This window comes from Trichoderma camerunense (genome assembly GCF_050948025.1).
Source record: "Trichoderma camerunense strain CBS 138272 chromosome Unknown V8C40scaffold_9, whole genome shotgun sequence".
NCBI classification, from domain to species: Eukaryota; Fungi; Ascomycota; class Sordariomycetes; order Hypocreales; family Hypocreaceae; genus Trichoderma; species Trichoderma camerunense.
In genome coordinates, this window is record NW_028145361.1 from 1 (window position 1) to 27,481 (window position 27,481).

Sequence of the window (27,481 nt, forward strand, 5' to 3'; positions counted from 1 at the left end):
ATAATTTAAATTTTTAAAATTTAATTTATTTAATTATAATTAATTAAATTAAATTATATATTACTTTTAAATTTTAAATTAAAAATTAAAATATAATTTTTTAATTTAATTATTATAATTTTATTAATTCTTTTTAATAATAAATATAATTTTTATAATAAAATATTTTAATATTATAATTTTTTTATTAAAATTTAAATAAAAAAATAAAAAAATAAATAAATAAAATTAATTTAAATTAATTATAATTTTTTTATATATAATTTTTAATAAATTATTTTATTAACTTTTTAATAATTCTTTTTAATATTTTTATTTATTTTAAATTTTTAAATTTTTTTTAATTAATTAAATTTATATTTTATTTAATTTAATTTTAATATTTATTAAAGTTTTTAATTATAAATTTAGAATTTTAAATAGTTTATTTTTTATACCTAAGAGATATTATAATCTAATTCTATAGAGACTTTTTAATTTAATTCAAAAGCTCTGTAAGTTACCCTTTATATTAATTCTCAATTAAACTCTAGCCAATGCAAATACCAATTCTGAACTTGGTTATATAAATCATATACTAACTCCTCTGCTACCCATGTTGGGATAACTAAGCCTGAACTCTCTTGGTTGTGGTCTTTGGTTTTGGCAGGCATTCGTATGGATATTCTCGACGGACTAAAAACCCAGTTCCTGGCGATATCATCACGAATGCTATTTGTAAAACTACTGACGTGCATGTCAAAACTTAGAGGCTGATCGATATCAAAGCCTTGGAACAAAAGGTCAGCATCCAGTGAGCCGCTTCTCATCTCTATGATATCAGTGAGGTATCCTTGTGCGACTGTTGTAAATGATGCAATGTCGCGAATTGTGGCGGCTAATTCAAGAAGGCATCTATCCTCAGGGCTCTCTGCCCTGATAATCAACAGCGATGACCACAATACGTTTAAAATGGCTAACGCTCGTCTTAATACGTGCACCTGCGGACTGGACAAAATCCTATCACCGCGGCGCATGACTCTCATGCCTTCCACAATAGCTCGCATGGTAACGACCACATGGGGGAGATCGTTGTGATCAAGTTGCCGTGACAATATACGCCCACTTAGTAGTAAGTGTAAAGCTTCGGCATATACATCCAGCAGGGCAAAGGATGAGCTATCCATGAATGAGACTCTGATGATGGCGGGCAGCATCTTTCCCAACACAAAAGCCAGTATGCTCTGATGTTTCATGCCTCTCCGAAGCATACGGACATCACGGGTAAGATTTCCATTTACTAGGGCGTGTTTGAAATTGTTGAACATGAGAAAAAACAATTCGTGAGTTGCCCTAGAATCCCCTTCTTCTATGCGAATGCCATACGAGAGCATACCTGCAATCTGAAGTTGGACGTCTTGAATAGGCGGAGAGTATACCGCGCTGACCTGAAGAAAGAAGTTGTCAATCGTGCAAATATCTGACCCGTGCGCCTTGATCGATGATACAATGTGCTGGACGAAGGTAACAAACCGCTGATGTTGTGAAGGGTCTCCGTACATCAGGCTCAAGTCATTACGCATCTGTTTCATCACATGCTTGAGTGTTTTGGAGTATTCCAGATCAAGAGCGCGCCTAAGTCTGGAATCTGCGCGGCGAATGTTTTTGCGCATCGATGTAACGGCAAACTCAAATAAGAATAGATTTGATTTATAACTCGGTTGAGCTCTCGACTCGGCCATCCTGGGAGGAGCGAAGCCTTCAGCATAGCAATGGTGTTGTATGCCAAGGAGACTTTCGCACTTGAAATATTTGAGGGGCGTGACCAATGCAAGAGCCCATACCTCAAATATGTTGAAGTCAACGCCAGAAAAATCATCGAATCTGCGCTCCAAGAGCGATGATATGAACATCGTAAAATGTTGCCTACGTGGGGGATCCATTGTGTGTAATTGGTCCTGGAATAGGTAGCATTTGCCAGGCTTGAATAGGTCGGATATTGTCAAGAAGCCACCATTAATGAAGCCTATGCCCATTCTTGCCGACAATACGATGATCTGTCTGGTACACCAAGTCATATCAGCTGTAGCTGCCCTCGTGAGGCTGAGCGTTTCTCTCGGAAGTGATAAGACGCGTCTGGCCATTGAGAAATAAGTGCCAGAAATGTCTTGCTCTAGAATCAAGAAAGCATCGTCTGCTTGGGCAGAGTCTAAAATTTGGCTTTCACTCTGCAGACTCTGCTGGCTCTCTTTGAACTTTTCGACAGCGGATAAAAATACGTCTAAAATGGTCAAGGCTACACGTAGTATAGACCAGTCTAATTCGAAAGGCAAGAATGTAAAGTACTTGAAAATCTGCTCTAGATGAGGAATGTTTAAGCAGTATGTTGCCGCCTCTAAATCTGGAGCGTATCTTAATACATCCAATGATGCTGTCAATGATAGATGAAGAACGTCCATCACAGCTGCCTTGTTCTTGGATATTGCGGTCTCAACAGCATTCTGAGTGATAAAAGTACTCTTATCCTTGGATAAGGTTAGATACTGTTGATTGATATCATTTTCAATACCACCGAATTGCACCAACATCTGCTGGAAGAAAGTATTTCTCCATTTGTTGAAAGGGCTAAATGACGCCTTTGTCTCACCAGAAGAAACGACAAATCGCGAAAGTTGAGCCCATGATCTAATGTTGATTAAGCATGCCTCTTTATGAGAACTAGCAGGAGTAATAAGTCCTTCAATGAGAACCACTGAAGGCCTGGTATCGGGTGGTGCCGCCCAGAACAGAGTAGCAATGAGATCATGGTGATTTCTCAAAGCAGCCAAGTCTCGCTCACGAATGTTATGTTCTTTGAGATATAATCGACTATGATTTGGTATTGTTCGAGTTATCAGATTGCGTATGTCCTTCTCTGAGCCAAATTTTTCAAGCTTTTTAATGCTTATGGCAAGCAGTTTCAGAAATATATGAAAGCAGTAGTCGTCCTCCTCAACCTCAAGAACTGGTCCATCGGCTAGAGTCTCCAGGAACTGCGGTGACCTATAGACTTCTTCATTCCTGAGATGCGCAAGCCTCCGTGACCCAAAGAAGTCAAAGATAACTCCAATAACCGACGTGCTACGAAGCCAACCCCATTGTTGAACTAGGTAGTGGCATCGCGAAATAAGAGCCCGGCAGTAGCTATTGAAGCTCGCAGCCTGCTGATCATTCTCCTGGTACAGCTGGAAGACGCGACGGATAAGCTTTTGAGGCATTGACCACCCCTCGTTTCCCGTCTTGTGTTGTTTCTCAGCCACTACTTTCCCAGTGTCGTCAAACTCGAAGAGCGGGAGGAGGGTGAAGATTATCTCCCAGACATTTTCAAATCCACGAGCGTCTGTGCTGGAGAGAACTTCTGGCTTTAAGACAACTGTTTCTAATACATTCCAGAAAGAAACTTGTCGTGAGCCTACATGCTCAAAAGTTTTGATCAGCATAATCCATGAATGCATTTCGACGGCACTTTCCCCTAACATGCGGCCACTGCAATGAAGTTGACTGAATTCTTTGTAAATTTGCTTGATTTGATTGATACCGCAGCGGAGAAGGACCGAAATCATCAACTGTGCCAATAATAACATCGTCTGCTCTGCAGTAGGAAGCTCACCCATGAGTTGTGCTGTGGTTTGACAATGTTTTACCATCATAGAGGACATTAGAAACACCCTATCCAGTATTTTCAGAAGAAGTTGACGATTTGCAGCATGGTTAAATGAAGCCTGCCCAAGCCCGATACTGACTCGATCGATGAAACCCCGAAAAACTTCTTGTAGTCGCGGTATAAGAGGGGGAATTTGAGATTCCAATGCCACTGGATCGAGGATACCTCCTATGTATTCCAAAGTAGAATGGACGGCATCAATAACGTGACGGCCGTCGCAGAGGCCCCTCTCCTGACCATCTTCCAGTAGCTCAGCGATTAAGTCAAATAGAATCCCAAGTTCGGATGACACTTTAGGATTCCAGGAGCTCCAAATAAAAATTTGGTCATTGAGTCTAACCGAGATTTGTCTATGAAGGTCGGATAATCTTATGCGTGAGTCTTCGATCAGGAAGGCCTTTAAAGTGCCATTCCCAAGTACTGTTGATTTGTGAAGCTGGACTTCAGGAATGAGAGGAAATATCTCGAAATGATGGGTGTATCGGGTACCATAGGGACCTAGGCCATAGAGCTTGCTCTTTTCAGATGGAACATCATTAATTAAAATAGGAGCATCCACTGGCAGGGGATCAGCAGCATGGGTATATTGAGGTGCTGTGACATCGATTCGACGAGGCCTGGTGCTCTTTCGAGGCCTGGTGCTCTTTTGAGGCCTTATCTGCCTTGCTTTTTGCTCTTGTTCCTGGAATATACGCGGCGGCGTGTATTCTGTGATGCTGGATTCCGCGGCACCATATCTAGGAGCCAAGGTGTTATTAGTTTCGGCTAGATGCCAGGCAATTTTTTTTGGCGTTTGCTTGTTGAAAATACGATCTAGAGCCCTCTTCCTTGAGCGAAACGAAACGATGGCTTCCCCAGTTCTCTCATCGACTTCTAGCTGAGCTTCCCTTGAGGCAGGCGAAGGCAGATGGGTGTTGTCGCTTAATGTAGATATGGAGGTTTTGTTGGTGCTGTTATGTGATTGGTTTCGTCGGTAGCCAATAGTGCCACTATCACCGTGATACTTGATAAATTTGCGGGAAATGCCTCTGAATGTACCGAGTGTGTTCCTGGAAGCTGACTTCCCCTTTGAAAGGTGTTGATCTATATTTGTCCTCTGACGTCGTCTTCGATTGGACTTGCTTGCTGCCGATACTGAAGGCCGCTGTGCAATCAACCCTGACTTCCACTTCTCCATAACAGACATAGCATCTATCTGGTCTTGCCTGGTAGCCAATCTGATTGTTTTCCGCTGTACGCTACTACGTCCTTGATTCATAGTTTGCTTAGCAGAGCGTGCAGCAATGCGTATGAATCTAGGAGCATCCGGCTCTATCGTATCAAGGATACTAAGGAGAGGGGATGTGAAAGATGGTTTTGGTTCACTGGTTGAGTTCCCGTAGTTATTGTCCGACGACAAAGAGTCATCCGAGAAATGATCGACGGTCAATGACCCAGTCAATTCGTCCTTTTCAGAATGAAAAAATCCGGTAATAGCCTGCTGTCTTGGACGAGACCGCGCAAATTGACTCCGGGGTCCGCTTGACACCTTGGCTCGTTTCCTGTTTCTTTTTAAATTCCTGGGAAGTTGGAGCTGACGCTTGCTACCAATGACCATGGGGGCTATACGGTCTTCTTCCAGAGCCGAGTGCTCGTCGGCTCCATCATTCTCTTGCTCTGGAGAATGCGAGAATGATATTCTGGATTGATGCTCAGATAAATCATCTGCCGCATACTGGACTGGACTCTCTTCACCAAGTTCCATCAGAACATCGTTCAAAGCAGTGGAATCAGGAGCTACTTTCTTGGTAATAGCTATTCCCCGCTGTTGTTGATTGGGAAATCGATGCTGTAGTTTCTTCTTGATAACGTGGTGAGAACTCTTCTTACTCGTTTGCTGATCTAGTCGAAGCCAGGAAGCAGGAAGGACACCCCGAATACGACGCCTGAATTCAGTGACCTCTTGGTGTACATCACCCTCGACTTCACTCGTAGTCTCTGACGTTTCTCGTTTCCTTTGTTGGCCATATCCATTTTGACTGCCGAGCTCTTGCGATGATACTGAGATCACAGAAGCAGGATCTAGAGGTTCAGGGGACAGTACTGGAGAATAGTTTTGCTGATCAGTGACTTCACCAGGTACAATCTGCTGAGCATTTGAATCTGGCCATTCTACAGAAGGGCTGGGAGACCTTGATATTCGACCAACGGCAGAATTGGGTTCCGGCGAATCACTATAGATAATGCCTCGCCTCTTGATTCTCTGGGCCAAGGGTTGGATTTGAGACGCTTGTCGCATCCTCTTGTTCGTCTTCCCGGTCTGCAAATTCCGTTTCAGGAGCTGACTCAAGTCTGGTAAGTCTTGGTCGAAGGCATCATCATCGACTACATTCGTCGGCGAGCTAGCTGAACTGTTGCTGGCATCTTGGCCATCATGTTGGGGAGCATTCGACCAAGGTGGATTAACATCTGGCGTATGATGCTCTCGCATGGAGGCAGTGAAGCTGCTAGCCTCTGTATTGTTGGATGCTGGCGGCAGATCATCATTTTGGCTGTCCAGGTTAAAATCTCCATCCTGTGATGCTCTTGGTAGCAGGCCCTTTCCCGTACCAGCTACCATCTTCACTGGTATAAGTCCGTGCTGCCTGAAATCATTGCTATGGCGCGCAAGATCAATGGCATATGGATGTTCTTGGATCAGTGTTCGAGGCCGCAAGGATCGTCTGTGACCGGCCGTGGCCACTGTCCCTTCCCAGTTCGTAGCATAGTGGTGAACATCATCATCTCCAGATATCGCCGGTCTTTGATGGGATGTCGAAAGCGTTGAGGCCAAGTCGTTATTCCCAGACGAAGTTGCATCTGCGACTCCGGAGCTGCTGATGTCCTCGGTGTTTTGGCTGCTGTGAGAAGCTACCTCGTTAAATGTAGGTACGAGAAAGGGAGAGCTTGTCTCTGGATTGTTCAGAGGGAATGGTTGTACCTGGTTCTGAGAGATGTCTTCGGCTAAGGTAAACGGGATGGTTGTAGTCTCAGGCTCGGGCCTTTCTCGTAAACTTGGCCTCGGCGATAATGGAGGGGCCTCCGGAATGGGTGTGTCGGCTTGGCCATCATCGTCAGATCCAGGGACATCCCAAATACTTTCTGCGTATTGGGCTTTGGAAACGGAGGTTATGACTGGTGTTTGCGTGGGTGATAGAGGTAATTCATCATCGACAAAGTAATCACCTTCATCTTCGGAATCTGGTATTACTCCAAGCTCCCTCCAGTTAGACATTGTCCGTGTCCATGATGCTGGTTGAAGTTAACGCTGGGTCGATAACGCGTAAAGAGCTACACGCTTTACGCGCCCCGCCAAGCAGTCCATCCAGGTACGTACAGTATCAGAATAATACGCACACTGAGTTTGCCTCTTTATGCCCCACCCTACAAACAACTTCATGATACCAGTTCGTCGACGCTGAACACTGCGGTAACTAAGTACTAGTATATACGAGCACGAGTATATATTCCATACGACTCTTTAACCTCCTTTCCAATGAGTATTTCATTTCCCTCCGATATACTTAATCGTATCCGAATACATTCCTAAGGCCAGATACGAAATACTGGTAGTTAGACCTACCTGCTCTCTAATTGCTTGATGGTGAGGTTTGTAAGGAACCCTTCGCCAGCTACTCAATTGGATGGGGATGGGAACTGCTGGAATCTTGCCAATGGTTCCGCTGACCGTCAGGCTATCGACACGCATTCCACGCGCCATACATACGTCTGCCATCCACTTAAACAACCGCAGTGGAGGAAATGGCGTCCAACCCGCCGAGGACGCAATAGATAACAATGACGAGACCGAACATCAACCCGGTACAGAAACATCTGGCGGGCGCTGGAGAGGCAATGCAACGGGCTCTATGAGAGCACGCCAGCAACGGAGGAGACAAGTTTCTGCTTTGCCACCGGTTGAACTACATCAGAGCTTTCTTCAAAACAACGTATCCCATTATTCACTCCAAGAACCACCACGACTGCCCATTGCGCTGGCAGAAGATGCAAAACACCCAAAAGTATCCCCACTTTCGATTGACCACGGACCGTCCATAAAACAAAAGTCAGAAGCCCTGGAGACGTATTTTGAGGCGGCATTGAAGCACCTCTTGGCTCGAGGCCATGAACTCGCCGTGGACTTGGAAAAGTCTCGTTTAGACAAGGATGATCGAAGATGGGACTCACCAGAGATGATAGCACGGGCAGTTCGGGTCGGGGATATGACCGTTGACTCGGTCATGCATTTGGTCAATGCTATATACCCTACCCGAGTATCCGGATATTCTTACAAAGTGCGACCCTTTTGGTGGTCTCACGTTCCTAAAATTCTCAACAGTGGCCTGCCAGGCCATCGCGACCAGCTCTCCTCCCTTGTGGCTTCTTTGGATGATCAGCTTGATTTTGCTGAACAATATGAATATCCCCTGCCCCATGTTATCGCCGACCTCCCCGTTGATACGTTCGTCGCTCTGCGAAAGTTGGTATCTCGCGAGTTGCTCGCATCACCGCCACCAACGTTCGATTATAAAACCAGCAAGAGACCAATTACAATTCTTGCTATATCAGGATATGGAGGCAAGTCGATTTCGGAAGCGGTCGGAAAGTACTTCGCACACTACAGCGGCGCAGACTTGATCCAATTGGATGCGTATGATCTCTCGGAGCTTGTGGGTGATTATTTGGGTCAAAACTGGGCCTTTTCGCGGGGCCCTCTTTCAATGTTGGGATTCAGAGCTGCCGAATTGAATGGCAAAACCACAGGCGGTCGGGATGAGAGGCCACTTGAGAGCCAGGATGACGACTCCGATGCGGACGTTGGAATTACCACAAGTAATTCAAGCTCATCGAATGTGGTAGAGGAGCTCCAGAAGTTGCGCCAGGGAGAGTACGAAAGTTTCAGCAAATGGGAAAACCTGAAGATTGATAAAATATTGGACCAAATTATTCGATCGGCTAGCCTTGGATCTCCTCAGTCCCGTACTCGACCAGTATTGATCCACCTTCACGACATTGTTGAACTGGGCATGACGATTGAGGGCTCTCTGCTGATTAGCAGATTGCGTGCTCTCGCGGACATTGCCTGGCAGCAAGGGTTGCAAATCGCTATCCTCGGGTCCTCATCATGTGAACAACACTCAGAAGAATACTTGAATACGATCAGGGAATTTGCTGCTAACGACTTTGTCATCACCCGCCACGTCCAACCAGATTATGTGGAGCGGTATAATACGACGAAGGGAAATGTTCGAACTCAAATACCATTCCACCTGCAAAAGGCTGATTACCTTGTTGAGAATGTTAACAACATTACACGCATGCTGAGAGCTCTGGATCCTGAATCATCGTCGGAAGTTTCTGGCCTGTCACTTGAATCCATTTTAACCTATCTGCGTTCTTCAAACCCGAAATTTTCGATGTTACAGACTTCGATTCTTCCGGCACCCGAAATTTATCACTTAGCATGTGCCTTCAAGTCACAAGGTAAGGCTGGTGCTAATAGCTCGGAATCGGGCTTTCAAGAGCGCTTTAGCCTGGGCCGTCTCCAACAGTGGCATGGCGATAATCTCCTCAACGAAGATCGTGCTGAAGGAGATGTTTTCAATGGAACTCCTTCGGCTAGTGATGACTCTACTACTATGGAGGGCCGTGCTACCTTGAAGTTGAATGAATACGAGAAGCGAATAGCTTCTGGTCAGATAAATCGCGAGAATCTTCGAACGACGTTTTCAGACGTTCATGCTCCGCCCGAAACTATATCTGCTTTGAAACTTCTCACCTCACTTTCTCTCGTGAGGCCGGATGCATTCTCATATGGTGTATTAGCGCAAGATAAGATTTCAGGTTGTCTCCTATATGGACCACCTGGAACAGGTAAAACTATGTTGGCAAAGGCAGTTGCAAAGGAAAGCGGCGCAAACATGCTTGAAGTTAGCGGCGCATCGATCAATGACAAATGGGTTGGGGAAAGTGAAAAGCTCATTCGCGCAGTCTTTACCTTGGCCAAAAAATTGACTCCGTGTGTCGTTTTTATCGACGAAGCAGATTCTCTGTTGGCTAGTCGAAGCATGTTCACCAACCGGGCATCTCATCGCGAACATATCAACCAGTTCCTCAAGGAGTGGGACGGGATGGAAGAGACAAGCGCCTTCATAATGGTTGCCACCAATCGGCCTTTTGATTTGGATGACGCCGTCTTGCGGCGATTACCGCGCAAAATTCTCGTTGATCTTCCTCTTGAGGCTGACCGGCTGGCGATTTTAAAATTACAACTCAAAGGCGAGATACTGGATGATTCTGTATCATTGGATGAGTATGCAAAACGAACTCCTTACTACTCAGGATCAGACCTTAAAAACATGTGTGTCGCTGCAGCAATGGCTGCGGTAGAAGAAGAAAATGAAGCTGCGGCCAAACACAAAGGCCCCCACCCCTTTCAATACCCTGAAAGACGAATTCTTCAGCAGACTCATTTCGAAAAGGCCTTGAAAAGTATTCCTGCAAGTATCAACGAAGACATGGTATCTCTAAAACTAATCCGCAAATTCGATGAGGAATACGGAAATAGAAAAAGAAGTGCCACCAAGTCAAATATGGGCTTTGGGTTCGCGGAGGATAAGCGCCATATCAAACGATGATTGACCCCCTATCTAATCGCAACGAGATCAGTATCTATTACGGAGCAATAACAAAAACATGAATCTTGTAAATGCTCGGGGGCCTTCAGAGGCGTTGTCAGATCTCAGTTGAATCTATTAATTTTAGAATTGATGTACATACATTATTATGTCCAGCCAGGCTTGATCTTTCAAGTATACGGCAGGACGGTAAAAGTACCTGGGACCAGAACCACCAACTCTCATCACCCAAAGCACTTGTGTGTAGATATCGGTGTCTGGCATCTTCAAGCATACTTAGACCTGGGCCATTGGTCCTAGGTCGCGAGGTAAAGGAAGCGGAGTTCGTTATGTGCTCTCCGTCGATATTTGGACACCCTCCTCGCCTAGTGCTCTAGAATAAGTGTCCTGTGCTCGCCGTAGTGCATCCACCGTCGGCTGCATTATCTTGCCAACGACATCGCGACCACCGCCGACCATATCTGGCTTCCATCGAATCTTTTTCCCTGTGCGTTCGAAGTGACTACGAATCTCCTGCTTCCGCTTTTGAATGGCACTCTCTCTTTCAACCTCAGCCTCGTCAGCCACAGCTTGAATACGTGCCATGGATCTCGCCAGTGATTCAGCCAAGTATTGTACCTCTATGGCACGGTCAGGGTCGCCGGAAAGAAAGCCGTCCCAGAACTGATGAAGAAACTCAATCGTTGTAGCGTGCGTAAGAGCACACTTGTCGGAGATCGTAGTAGGTATTCCCATTGGAGATGTATCATCCGAGGCGCGCCCATATTTTTGAGAACGCTGTTGTTGTATGCCAGCCATGACATCCTTCTCTGCTTCTTTAATTGCGTCGCGAGTAGCGTTGAGTCCAGATTTTGACTCGTTGTCGCTGTCACTATCTATGTCGAGGTCTATGTTGATTTGCAGTCCAGTGTCCCCAGTCTTATCAGGCCCGGCCGTGTGCAAATTTCTCATTTTGGCGAGAACATCTTCAGGCCGTTGACTGCCAAGAACATCTCCTCCTCTTTGGGCAGGGGAATCCTTCGACGAAAAAAAGTTATTCCTTTCTTTGATACTCAGCATAATGCGCTGTTCTTCACCATCTCCTTTTAGGTCGCGTAGAGTTAGCTCTCGAGATGTATTATAGAGTCCCTGAGCATCATATGCCGTGTTATCCGAGGGAGGAACATTTGCCATAATCTTTTCGCTCAGACTGTTAAGTGTCCTAACGATAGGGATATTTGCTCGAGGCCGCATTTCGACATCCTTGGCGTTGCCGCCTTTGAATCCTCCTTGGTTCTCTTCATTGCCCTCAATGTCAATTATATGAGGGACTGGCTGGGTCGTAACCTTGGAATGAGCATCTTGCATATTGCCATCGAGATTGTACTTGTCAAAGATAGCATCGGCAGGGTCATTATCAGTGACGCGCTCCCCCTTAAGCTTCTTAGCAAGTTTGCTGAGGAAGAATCGCGACCAGAATTCCGCTTCCGTTAGTCTCGGTACATTTTCATTGTATATTCGTTTAAGTAATGGATGTTGGGCAAATATCATTTGAACTTGCTCCACACTGATGTTCAGTTTCAACTCCCCGTCCACGGTTCGAGGTTTAACAGTCGAAAGGACGTTGTATGCGCCTTTTTTTTGGTTTGTTTCGATGGCATGGGCTCTTAATAAGTTTATCCTCATGGACCAGAACTGGGAGTTGAAGGCAGCAGTAGTCATTGAATCTGGCTTAGTCGACATGGCGCTCACGTAGGTTTCGTGCAAACTCCTGTCTTTCTTCATGAGAGATTGCTGTAGCTCAATATTCATCTTCAATTGACTATCATCAAACCATTTTGGAGGTACCGATTGTGCGTTCGCACCACCCGAGGACACCAGCGTGGCAGAGCTCCCTGTTCCCTCTCCATTTGCAACAGGTGTTGAGGTAGCAGTCACCAGCTTAGATACGTTTGCATCGCCATTCCGTAGATCGGCCAACAATCGCGAGAGCAGATCTTTGACAGATTGAGCTTCTGCCTTAGCTTCTGGAGTATTGAAATGAAACAGGTAGGTGATGGGGTCGCTTGCGTTTTCGGACTTCTCGAATATCTTAAGCATCACTTTGGGAGAGCTGTCGGGAGTTTGCTGAAGATCTGACAGAGAGTTAGCGGCAGTTCTCATCACCAGAAGACATGCCACAGAGGATGATTACTGGTGATGTTGGTAACTGGCAGCGAAACAGTTGCTGGGCCTCCCGAAATTGGCGTCCATGTTATGGCTTTATGATCAGTCGTGAACGATAGGATGCCCTCTTTTTTCTTGAAGAGAGTGTGGCCCGTTGGGCTCGCCATGGTGCTTCTGTTTCGCGGGTAGAATAATTGATGCAATCTGGGGAGTTGACGCAAGAATTAACGCCTCCGACTTTGGCATTAATTTATATGGATTGCATGAGCATCTTAAGGTAAATTCGCTGCGTCACAGAATGGCACAAGCTGATATGCGGCAGTAGGGATGCTGTGGACCCTATCAATAGCTCTAGTGCACGATAGGGACAGTGCGATGTGGAAATCTGCGAAGGTGAATTAGCAGACATCGTTCTACTAAAGAAGCAATTAGACATCACAGCAATATAATACACACACACACACACACACACACATATATATATATATATACACGCCTTATATTATGAATATATGCATATATATTTCAATACGCATTTTTCACAATTTACAATAATATTGCTAAATTCCTGTTTTTTTAAGCAAAAAATAACATTATATTGTTGCTTATATTTGTTTAAAAGTATCAGTATATATAGATTTATACTGCGTATAAGTTTACATATGTCATATCCCTTCTTCTTCTAAGAAAAAGAAGAAAAGTGTATTCCTTTTGTAAATACATAGCTTATAAAAGAATGCTCCTAAGCATTTGTGTTTCTGCGCTATTCCCTCTTTAACCCGGCGCCTCCCTTCTGCTTACCAACCTGTGGGGCAGCCGATTTACTTGCGTAGGTTCCCATACCTCTCCTAATCCACACAAGACAATCCACCACGACTCATTAATTACGATTGCTGTACACCATAGATTGTTCCCACGGGCCCTGTTGACCAGCTTGTTTCTTCACGAACCAGATTGTTCTGGAGTATTGTTTGTTTTCGCTCGGTTAAGAACGGCGTTATTGGCCTCAAAGCCTGAACTTACTCAACATCCAAGTGTTTTCTCCTATGCGCCCGCGCTTAGCAGTCTTGCTACACTCAATCTTTGAAGAGAGCCCACTACTACCTATCTTCATCACAGCACCGGCATAAATTAAAGTCTTGGCGGGCTTTGCCTTAACGAACTGTCTCTTCCGATCAAATTCTTACGCGACATCTAACCTGTCTACCGTCTCATCTTCATCTGACTGGCAAGCACCGTCGCGCCCTCTGCTTGAACCAGCCGATCCCATATCGCACATCAAACGGTACCAACCAAAACGTCAAGACTCGGAATATTTGAAGTTGGCAAAAATCACTCTTCCGTCAAAAGCAAGGCTGTCGACGCACATCTTCCGTGGGGTTCTGCAGTTGAGGGTTGCCGCAGTCCCTCGACCCTGCTGCGGAAGCCTAATATCTCCCTTTTTGTACGATATGTGGTAGGTGCGATTTCCCCGGCAATATGCATTCATCAGATGAACATACCAGGGACAAACTCTCCTGCAGTTAGATCTATGGTTAACCAAATATCTTTTGGTGCCCCGCTTTATGATATCACACTGCTTTACCCTTTCCTATCTTTCTTTCTTTTTTTGTCAGTTGCGATTGCCCTCAACCTGGATATTTACCTATTACCCCACATTCATATTCCCTATTATCATTACTCTGTTAAATGTTTACCTGCTAACAAGTTGTACGTTTAATGCTGAAGCAGAACAGTGAATGATAATGTCTCCTGATGCCGTGTCGTTGTTATTTCCCGATCGGCCTATTCGGCCCCTGCCGAAGCGTCGACTTCGAGAGAGACTATCACCGGAGGTTGCCAACTCGATCAAATATCCCTCCTATATCCATGACCACGTTCCTCTTTTCTATTATCCAACCTACACCACCAGAGATGATAATGGAACATCGACCTTGACAACAATTGGCTCCGCTGCTCAACACCACCGTGATGATTCCAAGCGGAACTCTACGTTACGACGGAATGGAGCTGCAATGACGACCGTAATCAACGACGAATTGCGAGGATCCCTCGTAATGGGATCTTCATCAAAAATACAGGGAATGGTCATACAGTCTTCAGCGACATTGGACCCGCTTCGCCAATCGATTGAATTACCACTACTCGCTTCCACTGCCTCCTCAGTGGATGGCTATGAGTCTTTCGAAAACACCAACAACAAGAAGAAACGGAAAATTCCCACCACTGGAGACTCATTAGCGAATACTAGTCTTTCTTTGACTAGCGAAGCCAACACATTGTCGAACTCTATACGACCTCGATCACCAGTGAACGAAGTGCTCAGTAATAGAGCACAGGTACCCCCAGCAGGCCTGTCGGGAAATAGTTCCCATGTGACAGGCAGTCAAGGGTTGTCTGGTTCTGGCAGAGGGAGACTTGGACGGTCAAGAAATGGACGTAGCCCCTTACGAGCTTTGTCAGACGGAAGCAACGCCTGGTCGAACCGTTCAAAAGCTGGTTCGTCCCAATGGGCGTCGTCTGGTATGTCTCTTTGGTTCCTCTATGAGCACACATAGGCGCGGCAAGCTGTGCGTAGGCTGACAAGTTCCCTTATAGGTCAAACTGGGAGTGGTATTATATCTAACGCGATTGCAACTGCTGAGAAGGTACCTCTACAGGGACAGGAGAATGGAAGTCTCTTCCAGCCGCGCATGACCACATATAAGGAAATGCCTGCTTCAACACAATTTACATTCACTTGTGAATCGCAAACACCTGGGGCTATACAATGGCCTGGTGAGTTTCTCTGGCCTCGGTCAATGCTGTCGTATTCTAATCATCTTCAAGGTCGTTCTGTTGGCCATGGCGCCCCAGCCCAGTCGTTACAACACTTACCAACTGTCGCTCCTCAAAACCCCAGCCTGCACCAGAGTAGTTCATCCAAGCAAGCCAATAAGCTTCCCGGTGGCTCTGCTAGGAAAACCCGCAGTCGCTTAGAGAGGGAGCTTGTCATGGCTGCGCGTACTCGACGGCAGATTGCGACAGAGAACTATTATAACAGCCTGCTGGACTCGACGGAGATCTGGATTTGCGAGTTTTGCGAGTATGAGCGTATTTTTGGCGAACCTCCCCGTACTCTTATTCGAGATTACGAAATCAAGGATCGTCGACACCGGCAGGAAGAAGCAGATCGAAAGCGTTTACTAGAAAAGGCCAAAGCAAAAAGCAGGAAGGGGAAGAAAACCAGCAAAGTAGCTACGAAAGGCAGTCAAACTGTCGAGCATATCTCGGATCAATCCCACGCAGCAGCTCGACCTGCTGATATTTCCCCCGCTCCGACTAATGAAAGAGGTCGCTCGACCCATTCCGACGACGGATATGAAGACGACTACGAAGATGATTATTCAGATGCACCACCTAGACACATGGCGAACGTTGCGAGTGCCCATGCAGATCCTCTACCTCCCCCTCGAGCTAAAACGTAGGGTTTTGGTCAGCTACACGAGCGGCAGGATTTGGCTAAGCAGTTATTCTTGAGCAATGATTATCATTTATGTGCATCGTACACACGTCATGATGATGACCCCCTATAACATGCGATCAATAAAATCGGACGTGGTGTCTAGGCTATATGACTTTTGTCCTCTGGGGGCTCTATATCGGGGTTTGCATGTGATATTACTTAACCCCTCCGACTAGGCCCATAATCAAGCATTCGTCAGACTCCAGGCGGCGATGATTACTCAGAAACATCCTTCTAACCAGCTACTCGTCACTCTGCCCTTCCATAGCTGGAAACTGGGTTCTATCATGGAAGCTAATTTGGAAGCTGCCTATGCTTCAGTTCGTTTAACACCACGAAATTAAAAGGCCAACTCGGGTAGCTGACATTTGTACGGTATAATCTCTGTAAGGCAGCGAAACTGCCTGGCTATACTTTTGGTAATTCCGTGGGTCATTTCTCATGGCTCTTGTGAAAGAAGGGGAGACAATTGCTACCCTCCTAGTGGGGGATGCAAAGTAATCCCCCATTCCTAAATCTTGATCTAAAAGAACACTGATGGCATGTGTGTCATCGGGTCTAGCTCGGTTAGTACTGTGGGGATGGATTTTCAAGCATTGGAGGGGCATTTCATCCCACCTCTTCGAACCACTACACATTGGAACCGGATGCAGTCCCTCAAGAGCCTTTTCCACAGTGAGCTGGCAGGGATATTCCTGCCCCAATAGGCTCAGATATGGCCTCTGCTAAAATTGTTCAGTTGCAATCCCTAAAACCCGATCTCCACGAGCGTGCCTGGGTATCGATACCGCATCCGAATCTTCCTCTGATTGCAACCGCGCACGGAAAGAATGTCACCGTCTTCTCCCTATCCACACTTTCTTTACACAGCGTCTTAGCCGATGGCCACTCACGATCCGTCCGGAGCGTGTCATGGAAACCCAACCTGCCGCCGCATAATCTATGCCTCATCACAGGCAGTTTCGATTCTTCCGCTGGCGTGTGGCGCTGGGCCAACGGGGGTGACGAGGGCGATGATGATTCCGCCGATGGCCTTGGCAGGGATATGACGAGAGGGCTGGGGAATGAAGATTCTGCCAAGACTGGCGACTGGGACTACAACCTTGTGCTTGAGGGCCATGACTCGGAAGTCAAAGGCTGCGCCTTTTCTCCATCCGGCGCTTACCTCGCAACTTGCTCGCGTGACAAATCTATTTGGATTTGGGAAGACATAGCCAGTGCTGAGTCCGAGGACGACTGGGAAACCATTGCGGTTCTCAACGAACACGAGGGAGATGTAAAAGCCGTAGCCTGGTGTCCCGATGTACCTGGGCGAAACAATGTTGGGCAGCGCTATTACAGCGTCGACGTACTCGCCAGCGCCAGTTATGATAACACAGCACGCATCTGGCGCGAAGACTCTGATGGGGAGTGGGTCTGCGTCGCTGTCCTACAGGGACACCAGGGAACGGTTTGGGGAGTAGAATGGGAGCCACGGCCAAAGAATGATGAATTTCCTAGACTCATGACATTTTCGGCCGACGGAACGATCCGTGTGTGGACGCTTGAGCAAGGGAAAGACGGTACCGATGCAGATGGCTCAACAATATCTCAAGATCGGCTAGGTGGCATACCAAGCACGATGAGAAGGTCTTTTAGAGAACAGTGGAATTGCACAGCCGTGCTGCCCAAAGTACACGACAAGGACGTATATTCGGTTACATGGAGCGCTGATTCTGGCCTTGTAGCCAGCACCGGGAGTGATGGCATCGTCGCTTTGTACAAAGAAGACAGCGACGTTGTCTCAAACTCCCAGTCTGCCCCCGAAGATAACGCGCCTAATGACTCTGCAGGCTCGAATCACGATAGTTCCGCTGTCAGTGGTCCACAGTGGCAGCTTTTGACCACGGTTCCCAACGCCCATGGCCCCTACGAGATTAACCATATCACCTGGTGTAAGAGACACGATGCGGGTTCGACGAGAAGAGGAGAGGAGGAAATGCTAGTCACCACAGGCGATGACGGAGTAGTCCAATCATGGCAAGTGGATGTGAAATCTCCATAGCCGACAGAGGTGCTCACTATAGAATTTGGCATAATAAAAAACATAGAGAGTACTCTGGGACATGTGACATTGACTGCGTGATACATGTAACCTTAGTTGTATCATGCGTCTTGTTAAAGGTGTCTTGATTTGTTTCCATATGACTAACAGGTACCTTATGATCTTAAAAAAAAAAAAAAAAAAAAAAAAAAACAATTAAATAATATTTATAACACGCGGGATGAAGTTCTTTGACTTGGTACCTAATTTGAAATAATTGTTCTATCGATATAATGGCGATGGTATACAACGATAGCCGCTCTCCATGTCCCACTTTAAGTAGCGTACTCTGCAAGTACCTGTCGCCTAAAGTGGAGGGACCTTGCCTTAGTACCTGTAGCTACCAACAGCTCTTTTGACCGTGCTGCACTGGCCCTGCTGCCTCCTCGTCCTCTTGTACTTGTACATGATATGTCGCATCTTGGATACCGACATCGTATCCCTGTCAGATATTCACAAGCTTCAGCGCCCGCATTTCCTTCTAGCGGACGGCGCTCCGTCTATGTTCCTTCCCTCGACCCATATCTATTGGCGCGACGCTTCGAGGCACCATCGACGTCATCTTCCCCAGCGATAGAGCCCACGAGTGGCCTCACTCTCCAAACGTCTCCTTGAAGCAACTCGCGCTCAACGACGATGGCGACCCCTACGCTCAACTTCATTACATTCAACCAGGACCATAGCTGCCTTGCTGTTGGTAAATACTTTGGCCCAGCTACCGGGCGATGGCCCCTCTTCTGACTACGCTGGCATCGTGGACTAACGGATTGTGTTGCAAGGCACATCCAAAGGCTTCGGCATCTATCACACGGATCCGTTCTCGCGCATATTCAGCAGTGATGACGGTAATATCGCCATCATCGAGATGTTGTTCTCAACCTCCCTAGTCGCCCTCATTCTTTCTCCTCGCCATCTGATAATTCAAAACACCAAGGTAGGTGCCTAGCAGCAAACTAACCAGATTGACGTGTTGCTCATTGCTGCAACTGCAGAGGGCTTCGGTCATATGCGAACTGACCTTTCCGTCCGCCGTCCTGGCCGTACGACTAAATCGCAAGCGGCTGGCCGTTGTCCTCGAGGAGGAGATATACCTTTACGACATCAGCAACATGAGCCTTCTCTACACCATCCCCACCTCCCCGAACCCATCGGCCATATGCGCGCTATCAGCATCCTCCGAGAATTGCTTCATCGCATATCCGCTTCCCAAACCGAGAGAAGAGTCCGATAGCAGGCGCCCCCCTCATGCTCCACCACAGTCGGCATATGTTGCTCCTACGTCGGGCGAGGTTCTCATGTTTGACACCTTGACGCTCAAAGCTGTTAACGTTATAGAAGCTCATCGCTCGCCGCTATCTTGTATCAGCCTCAACAGCGAAGGCACGATGTTGGCAACTGCAAGCGAGACGGGTACCATCATTCGTATATTTTCGGTGCCCCGAGGCCAAAAGCTCTATCAGTTCCGGCGTGGAACATATCCTTCGACCATATACAGCATGTCCTTCAACCTCAGCTCAACACTGCTTTGCGTCTCCTCCGCGTCAGATACAGTGCACATATTTCGACTTAGTCCTCCGCCTGGACACACCACCCCGGCAGGTGCCCCAATTGAATCCCTAGGTTCTCCAAGACAAGATCGGTGGTCCCGAGCACGAAGCCACGACGGTGCAGATTCACCCAGTAATAGCACAACTGAATCCCCCAAAAGTGAAACTGCAGAGCTTGGAAGCAATGGTCCTGCTCTAGATGCCAGTGCTGCACCCGCTGGTCGCAGCCAAAGTGGTTCATTTAGCAGTATGCTACGACGTTCATCTCAAATCATGGGCCGCGGAGTTGTCGGCGTTGTAGGCTCCTACCTTCCGCAATCAGTTACTGAGATGTGGGAACCACTCAGAGACTTTGCCTATATCAAAATCCCCAAGACCACTGGACTCGGAGCTGGAGCTCGAGTACCCGGTGGACAAAGCTCTGGCCCACTTCGCAGTGTCGTTGCAATGAGTAGCAGCAGCCCCCAAGTTATGGTGGTAACTAGTGACGGCGGCTTTTACGTCTATAACATTGATATGGAGAATGGTGGAGAGGGTTATCTCGTAAAACAGTTTTCGTAAGAACCCTTTCCTCCACTTCTGAGTTTTAACTCGATCCCACCTTTGGGCTGTGCTAACATGACTTTTCACGATGCAGAGTTCTAGAGGGGGATAGCAAAAGTGATCCTTCGGCCTAAACATAACTAGGTAGGTATGTGTAACACGATCCGGTTGGTTGTTGATTATCGAACTATTTTTAAAGACGGGGGTAAAGGCAGTAACTTTCAGGGGTAATAGGGCAGGTCTTTGTGATTATACTTTTCTTTTCTTTTTCAATTAATGATGTACTCAAGCAATGCCGCGGACTCAGGTGCCAACTTCTGGGCTTTTTTATTTAATAGTACTGCTTGGCTAGCTGGGCGAGATCTGGGATGTTACTGGCAAGTCAATTTTACAGTCAATCCATTTAGGGATACAAAAGTTGGAGTAGTGGGCAATCATAATTATGATTATATATGTGAACTAAGCTTGGACAACCAACCCCTTCCATCTCAACCCAAGAGAGAAAAATGGGAGAAAGAAAAACAAAAGGCTCAAGATGCTGCAGTTCAAGTTCCAAGAAGCCAAATACGTGTGCGTTCCATCCAGAAAGTCCAAAAGTGATATAAAAAAAAACAACTTCGCCAAAAGTACTACAAACCAAAAGCGCATCATCTAGAATAAGGGCGATTCATGAGAGCAATTTCCCTGGCAATCTCTCCCCACTCCATTTCTCTTCTATACGGCTCCGAGGAGCCCCCCTTCTGTCGAATAAATTCCTCCCAGCGCAACAGCTCGTACGCGAAAAGTAGATGTGGCTGAATAATGACATTGAGGCGGCGAGCCCTAACGAAACAATAAGCGCGTGGGAATGAGAGGTTGAGCGCCCGCATAACCTCAGCTATACAGATAGTAGCACTCCTGGAGACCCCGACACGGCAATGAACCAATGTGGCTGTGCCTTTCTGAACTCCTCGATCTATATAGCAGCCGGTTAGTCTTTTCTGTTACACACTGAATGAACTTGAAAGGGGGTTAATCTCACCAATGAATTCGAGACAGCGCCCAAACTCTTTGGTCAATGGATCGATTCCGTTGTCCTGGATACCTTCAACGAAACAAATGTTTTCAGAGCCCCATTTCTGCAGATCTTCCTCTGACCACGATGCAGATTCCCCAATACTGAGGATTTGGTGAATATTGAGCTGCGCTAAGAGATCCGGATTGTTTGCATGGACAAGATTACCAAGATAGAGATAATCCAGGATCCTGCTGGGAAGCGAGCCATCTAGATCCGAAAACCACGACGGTTCAGATTTCAAAAGTTTTGTCATGTCATCCAGGCTTTTCCCCGAAGACATTGGAGATTCACACAGCAAACGAGGGCTGATGGCCGACAAGAGCGACACATCGGAGGGATAAGCAAAGAAATTGCGGCGTTCAGTCGTATGAAGCCTGAGCCAAGCATCGGGTACAGGTAGCCCCGTGTTATAGCTGAAATAAGCAATAGCAAGCAGAGTTGATTCTGTATAGCCATCGGGGCAGTGGATAAGGATTTTCCGACCTCCCGCGTCCGCGGTCGATTTATGAGACTCAGCATGCTGCTGAGCATCGCTATCGCGATTTTGGGAGCTAATGGTATGGGACTCTGGCACAGTGTTATGGGAGATGTGATGAATCCATTTACAGGTGTTAAGGATGGCGTCGGCCTCGGCTTGAGACCAAGTCGGGGGCATAATACTCCCCGACGATGGAAAGCAAATGGAGGTTGGATGAGGTAACTCGCGAGGATGCTTAGCAATGAACTGTATGGCACTTGGATCCAGCCGGCCCGTATCACTGCATTCGATGAGGACATCAAAGCGCTGCTCCTCGGCACTACCAGGCTCCGGGCTAGGGCCCAGGTAGACATTGTGGCATATTTCGGAGGTCTCTGTCATATTCCGCATCTCTTCGTGTTCTTGCTGCACCAAATCCAGGACCTGGCCGGTAGGGTTACCGGAGGCATCGATGGCTACCAAGCTACCATGGTTTTCCTCAAAGGCAGAAAACGGACTTGTGCAGACGAAGGTATTATACACAGGCATGTTTCTCGCCTGTGCAAGCTGTTTATTTCGCCATCGTTGTTGGGCGGCAGCAACTTGCCATGCGACCTTCCGACTCTCGTCTGGATCCAGCCCATAGACAATGATGTCAGAGGTGGCAGCGACTTTGGTAGGCTGGATGTGAAAATTACGAACAGACAAGCCCATCAAGGGGTCTGCATCGATGAATTCAGCAATTGAGCCTGACCGCATGAATTCCGATGGAGCAATGGCGCCCTTGAGGCGAGCAAAGCCGAGGTTGCCATCTGCCTTGACAATAGTGATTGCTCTCAGGCAGTTTGGTGTATTTCCGGGGGGGCACTGATGGCCATCGAAGTAAGTGCGTTGAGTGTGGTTATCCGGGTGTAGCCCATGCAACCAGGGGAAGACCAGCGAAGGAGGAGGGAGGAGTTGTCTCGAGGCATAATCCAACGCTTCGGCCACGCTCGTAGCATCTATCTCATATATCGAAACATGCTCGCCATCAAGACGGACAAAGTCATCGGGCGGGTAGAGCAGGGAAGCCTGTGACAGGGCTCGGGGATGGCTTGGGGACGGAGAATGCGTATACGAGCCGGAGTCTTCTTCGGACGTGTACTCGTACAGGGACACGGGGCTATTGGGAATCGGAATGGGAACGGAGCCAGGCAATTGTGGGGGCGATGCCAACCCGAGCGTTTGAAGTGGAGAGGGAGAGTTGACGGGAGTGTTTCCGCGCTGAGATGCGTTCTTTGGAGGCAGAGCGGGTCTGGGGACGGCAATTGTCGCCATGGCTGGATTCGGCAATCGGAGCTTCAATGGAAGATGATGGACAGAGGCTGGTGGAGGAGCAGCACTGGCATCTTGTCCTGGGAGTGGAAAGGGAGTCTATCTCCTCCAGCGGGCTTGCGGAGGTTGGCGATGGGATCTTGTGAGAGAGCACGAGCGAACGGGCGGCTAACGGTTTAGGAAATGGTTGGGCTGGCGACAAGAGCTGCGTACTCGTACTTGTCTTATACCAGGCTAAGGGATTTGGAGGTTACCCCAAGGGCTGGGCGAGTGATGACCACGAGACAGGGATTGTGTCTCGGATAAGAGAAGCTCGGATTCTGCACACGACCAAGAAAAAAAAAGGAACAAAGAAATCGAGGATGGATTAGTCAAGACGGTAACGCAGGTTGCAGAAGCTGCATGTTCGCGGGAGGGTGCATAAAACAGGTGGCTGGAACCAGAGGTAGGTACTGTAGGATGCGATGCAGGAAGCAAGAGATCGTTGGATATTGTAGCACATGAGCTAGCATGTCAGATAAGGTAGCGCGAGGGAGGGGTCCAGAAGCAAGGCAAACAAAGAAACAGCGGTTGGGTAGTTGGATCGTTGACGCCGCAAGTAAACCGTACAAAGTAACTGTCGCACCATACTGTGCCTGCTGCTAAGGCTATTGGCTGGATAGGCAGATCAATTGAACCTAATACACGGAGACGGTCGCATGATGAGGTGCAACAGATAGTGATGCAACAGGCGGCATCTTATTGGACATGGCCGGGTCGCCACTCGAGCAATTCTTGGTCTGTGAGTTCAGGGAAAAAAGAGCCCCTCATTTCATCTGCTGCGTACTCGTACACATACTGCTATAACGGGAAATGCGGGGGAAGAGGGGGAGAACAAGGTCCGACTGCATCTCATCTTGCATTCCTTGCTTTGATGTTAGAAGAGATTTGTATCCAAATTATATTACCAACTGGCACTAAGCTACCCTAGCTACACAGAAAAGGAAATCAGCTTCCATAGCAGTAAATATAAGGTATGCAGTAGCAGCAGCAGTGACGACGACGATAGCGACAAAACGATAGTAGTAAAAGCATCAGTAGGTATACCAATTCACCCTTTTCTTGTTTAGGGTTAGTCCATTCGAAATAACCTTATACCCTTTAAATCCATCCATCCTTTACAATCGTATAGCGTTATCGCGATTAGTGATAATCCGGATCTCAACACTACGCAAATCTATAATATCATCCATCCATAACTCTATATCGCGGCCATAACCCATTGCCCGCTCTACTTCGCTCACATCATGAGTGGCGGCTTTCAAAGGGCGCTGCCACTTGCGCTTACTGTATTCTGCGGTGTTGTGGGTGGTCAGTAGCCATGGAACAGCCCCGAGCTTGGCACAATTGCTAATTCTCGAAAAGGATTTTACACCTTCCAGCCTTTGTTTGCTCCCCAAGACCAATCACCAACTGAAAAAGTGCAAGGTAAGAGAGAGGTGCTGCATGATGACATTCTCATGTGACCCGTAGTTAATGCGCAATCGCCTACAGAGACAACAAAGAAATGATCAACAGCGGGCACGGTAGACTTTCTCTCAGGGGCTCATTCTGTGGGTGCAAGCAAGCCACTGCTTACTTTATTTAAGCCGGGATTGCTCATATCACATCTGCGGCGTCAAGTAAGATTCATTAAGCTCATTAGAATTATACGTCATGTCATGATATTAAATAAAGGGAGCGTCTATACCCCAGAATAACTTGTCCCAATCTATTGTATTCAAATCCATTTTCCCTTCGAGCATCTGCCAATGTTGATCCATTAATACGTTGTCAGGCTCAGTGCCCATGTTTTGCTGCATCGTGCTTATACGGAGGTCTTGATTCGTTGAATCAGGTGTCATAGGAAATGATTCTCCGTAAGAGGAAATCCCCGACAATTGCTGTTGTAGGAGATCGAGGGCACGATGCTTGATCTTGTACTTTTTGAGGATCTGGATAGACAACTCTAGCAGCCTTGCCGCCGGTGGGAACTGGCCTTGTGCTTCGTGCAGAATCTTCCATGCACCAGCCACATCATCTTCTCCCTCGCCATTATCTTCCGCATCGCCCTTCAGGCAAGCATTCAACACAAGTGCAGTGCTTGCCAGGAACAGGCTACGCAGAACCATTGCCAACCTCAAACGAGAGCTGAAGAAGGGAAGACACTCTCCTTGCAGCTGATGGTCGAGCTCGAAAATCACCCTTGCTGACCTCAGGCAAACATCGCGTGAATAGGCATATGCAGGATCGACAGTCCCCTGGGCTAAGTAGGGAAGATGAATCTTACACAGTTGTCGGTGTAGTAGCAGATTCAACATGTAGCGTTGCGCAGTGATAAAAGGTGAGCGTCTGGGATCAGTGACAGGAAGATCATCCAGGTGTGAGCAATCAAGTGAAAGGAAGTCCGGAGCATCACTGATGAACTGGTTGAGCTTTGCATCTGCATCCAGCACATTTTTATATACCTCGGATTCGGAAACCGGCTTGCCCAAAGGTGTGCGGTCAACCAGTGCCCGACATACTTCTGCAAGACGGATGCGCTGGACGAAATAGGAGATGCAAGTAGCCTCGGTTGCTGGACGATCAACAATCTCTACTCCCTCCATGATATCTTCGTCATTTGCATTCCGTGGCTTGTTTACAGCCATCTGGTTTTGGTGGATGAGATAGAAGCCTTCTTGAGGACAATTGAATTGAGCCAATGTCCTTGAGGATCGGTTAGCAATCTTGGATGATGATATGTTGTTTGCCATCATACGCTGGGAGATCCAGACTTACCAGTCAGTTGCAACCATGAACCACCAAACTCTCCTTCCAATTTCCTTCCTGGACTCACTCATCCGAAGAAGCGTCGGCATTGGACTGCCTCGAGGGTCATCGAGACGATGCAACGACAGCTCCGTGGCCATTGCAATGGCCGACATGAAGACACTACGGGCACGGTAGGAGACGCTCTCGTGATTACAGAAGACGAAGAACAGGATGATGAGGCCTTGGATACATTCCAACGACGCATGTGCGGTTCTCTGTGCATGATCGACGACATCCAGCGCCTGCTTAGTCCAGAAGGTTGACTGTCCGTTCGCCTCGGAATAGTCTGAGAACAAACACCTGATATCATCGGGGGCCGACCACGCATACGTTGTGCTTGCGCATATGCTTAGCAGCAGCAAGATGCCGCCAACGTCGACACGGACGTTTGCCTCCAGCCCTGCGTATATGTCTTCCACGAGGCTCTGCACCGTGGGGACATGTATGATGTGGTAAAACAAGGAAATATCAGCTATGTACTTCTGGAGTATGATGCGCATCTCATCTCGGCGAGGCAGCCAGATGCACTTGACGGCATCCACCGGCCCTGTCATTGACGCCGGATGGCCATTTTGAAAAGCATGGGACGGTTGAGTTGGGGCTAATCGAATGGGACAGGTACGAAAGATGATGGGGTCAGATATCAAGGAATCCTACTCTAGATCTCAGTCTCACGAAAGCACATCTTACCGCGCAGAGACAGCCCCTTGGGGAGGAATGCTCGGGCTCACCATCAACTTTTGATCAGAGCAGGATCGCTCCAGCTCCAGCGCGTCAGCCGTCAAGCGCTGCAGTCTAGGTGGCACTGGGCGTGAGGCCAAAGCAGGAGCATGCGCTTGTTGTATTGGCTTTTCAGCCCCTTTCACCGAGTCGCCATCCTTTTCGCTCCCCTGGGCCGCAACGAGGCTCTCCAGACGCTCCAGACGAGCCAGCAGCTCCAACGTCGACGCATCCTTCAGAGCAGGCGATTTGACCTGCGCTTGACTTCCCGTCGGTGCCGCGACCGCGACCCCTTCATGTTGGCAAACAACGCCGCGCGACGTACAGTTGGAGCATGGAAACTGGCGACTGCAGCGCAACTTGCGTACCCTACACAGGTGGCACGAAATTGGGCGTTGTCTCGGTTGGCGACCCATTCTGGAATATGGTTCAACAGGATAAGCCAACAATTTTCTACGAAGAGTCCATGGAATGAAAGGAAGCAGTTGCCATTCATTTTCCATGGGCATTGGGGGAGTCGCTTATCGAAAGATTTTCCGCGGAGTTTCCGCGGGCATGAATTAGTTTCTGACATCATGCCATGAGACAGCCAATGATAGCCCAGTGTTATTCTCTGACTGACAGACTCTTCTGTGAAATAGAGGGCCTATTGCTCGTCGGAAATAGCTCCTAATCCCATCGACAAATTTTACAACTATCATTTTCGTCGAGTTGATGGTTTTTTGTTTCAACCAAGCACCACTATTTAGATGTGGTTATATCACTATCCAGAGTCTATCAAGCGAATTTCCATGTGATATTCATCTATCCAGTAAGGCCTTGCGAACATGCCGTTTAAGAACATATTTGCTCCACTTGCTTATATATCCATTATGCGGTTTTACGGAGGTTTGCACTTACAGCAGTCATAGCTAGACACCTCCTTTGTCAAACATGAAGC

The 27,481-nt window shown here is 47.4% G+C and overlaps 8 protein-coding genes across 8 annotated transcripts; 4 read left to right on the top strand and 4 right to left on the bottom strand.

Moving 5' to 3' along the window:
• Window positions 1-439: 439 nt before the first annotated feature.
• Window positions 440-6,976, bottom strand: V8C40DRAFT_219650 (Mus7/MMS22 family-domain-containing protein). The gene is made up of 2 exons (XM_083212204.1): window positions 6,642-6,976; window positions 440-6,575 (listed from the first exon to the last, which is right to left on the bottom strand). The coding sequence occupies exons 1-2, from the start codon at window positions 6,933-6,935 to the stop codon at window positions 519-521; spliced, it is 6,351 nt and encodes a 2,116-aa protein (XP_083072857.1). The 5' UTR covers window positions 6,936-6,976; the 3' UTR covers window positions 440-518.
• A 107-nt stretch (window positions 6,977-7,083) lies between these two features.
• On the top strand, window positions 7,084-10,554 carry V8C40DRAFT_244778 (uncharacterized protein). Its single transcript, XM_083215738.1, has one exon. It carries the CDS (start codon window positions 7,345-7,347, stop codon window positions 10,336-10,338), a length of 2,994 nt encoding a protein of 997 aa, XP_083072858.1. The 5' UTR covers window positions 7,084-7,344; the 3' UTR covers window positions 10,339-10,554.
• On the bottom strand, window positions 10,432-12,917 carry V8C40DRAFT_244780 (TFIIH/NER complex subunit TFB1). Its single transcript, XM_083215739.1, has 2 exons — window positions 12,512-12,917; window positions 10,432-12,452 (listed from the first exon to the last, which is right to left on the bottom strand). The coding sequence occupies exons 1-2, from the start codon at window positions 12,648-12,650 to the stop codon at window positions 10,666-10,668; spliced, it is 1,926 nt and encodes a 641-aa protein (XP_083072859.1). The 5' UTR covers window positions 12,651-12,917; the 3' UTR covers window positions 10,432-10,665.
• Window positions 12,918-14,207: 1,290 nt separating this feature from the next.
• On the top strand, window positions 14,208-16,327 carry V8C40DRAFT_219727 (uncharacterized protein). The gene is made up of 3 exons (XM_083212205.1): window positions 14,208-15,006; window positions 15,082-15,261; window positions 15,313-16,327. The coding sequence occupies exons 1-3, from the start codon at window positions 14,223-14,225 to the stop codon at window positions 15,948-15,950; spliced, it is 1,602 nt and encodes a 533-aa protein (XP_083072860.1). The 5' UTR covers window positions 14,208-14,222; the 3' UTR covers window positions 15,951-16,327.
• Window positions 16,328-16,618: 291 nt separating this feature from the next.
• On the top strand, window positions 16,619-18,205 carry V8C40DRAFT_244788 (WD40-repeat-containing domain protein). Its single transcript, XM_083215740.1, has one exon. It carries the CDS (start codon window positions 16,704-16,706, stop codon window positions 18,030-18,032), a length of 1,329 nt encoding a protein of 442 aa, XP_083072861.1. The 5' UTR covers window positions 16,619-16,703; the 3' UTR covers window positions 18,033-18,205.
• A 250-nt stretch (window positions 18,206-18,455) lies between these two features.
• V8C40DRAFT_244792 (phosphoinositide binding protein ATG18) lies at window positions 18,456-20,691 on the top strand. Its single transcript, XM_083215741.1, has 3 exons — window positions 18,456-18,768; window positions 18,851-19,005; window positions 19,064-20,691. The coding sequence occupies exons 1-3, from the start codon at window positions 18,708-18,710 to the stop codon at window positions 20,177-20,179; spliced, it is 1,332 nt and encodes a 443-aa protein (XP_083072862.1). The 5' UTR covers window positions 18,456-18,707; the 3' UTR covers window positions 20,180-20,691.
• Window positions 20,309-22,992, bottom strand: V8C40DRAFT_287391 (tyrosine/serine/threonine protein phosphatase PPS1; the record flags this gene model as incomplete). Its single annotated transcript, XM_083222719.1, has 2 exons — window positions 20,309-21,116; window positions 21,183-22,992. 2 exons carry the CDS (start codon window positions 22,990-22,992, stop codon window positions 20,809-20,811), a joined length of 2,118 nt encoding a protein of 705 aa, XP_083072863.1. The 3' UTR covers window positions 20,309-20,808.
• A 1,593-nt stretch (window positions 22,993-24,585) lies between these two features.
• Window positions 24,586-27,019, bottom strand: V8C40DRAFT_244797 (uncharacterized protein). Its single transcript, XM_083215742.1, has 3 exons — window positions 26,553-27,019; window positions 25,789-26,474; window positions 24,586-25,716 (listed from the first exon to the last, which is right to left on the bottom strand). Exons 1-3 carry the CDS (start codon window positions 26,955-26,957, stop codon window positions 24,696-24,698), a joined length of 2,112 nt encoding a protein of 703 aa, XP_083072864.1. The 5' UTR covers window positions 26,958-27,019; the 3' UTR covers window positions 24,586-24,695.
• Between the last annotated feature and the right edge of the window lie 462 nt (window positions 27,020-27,481).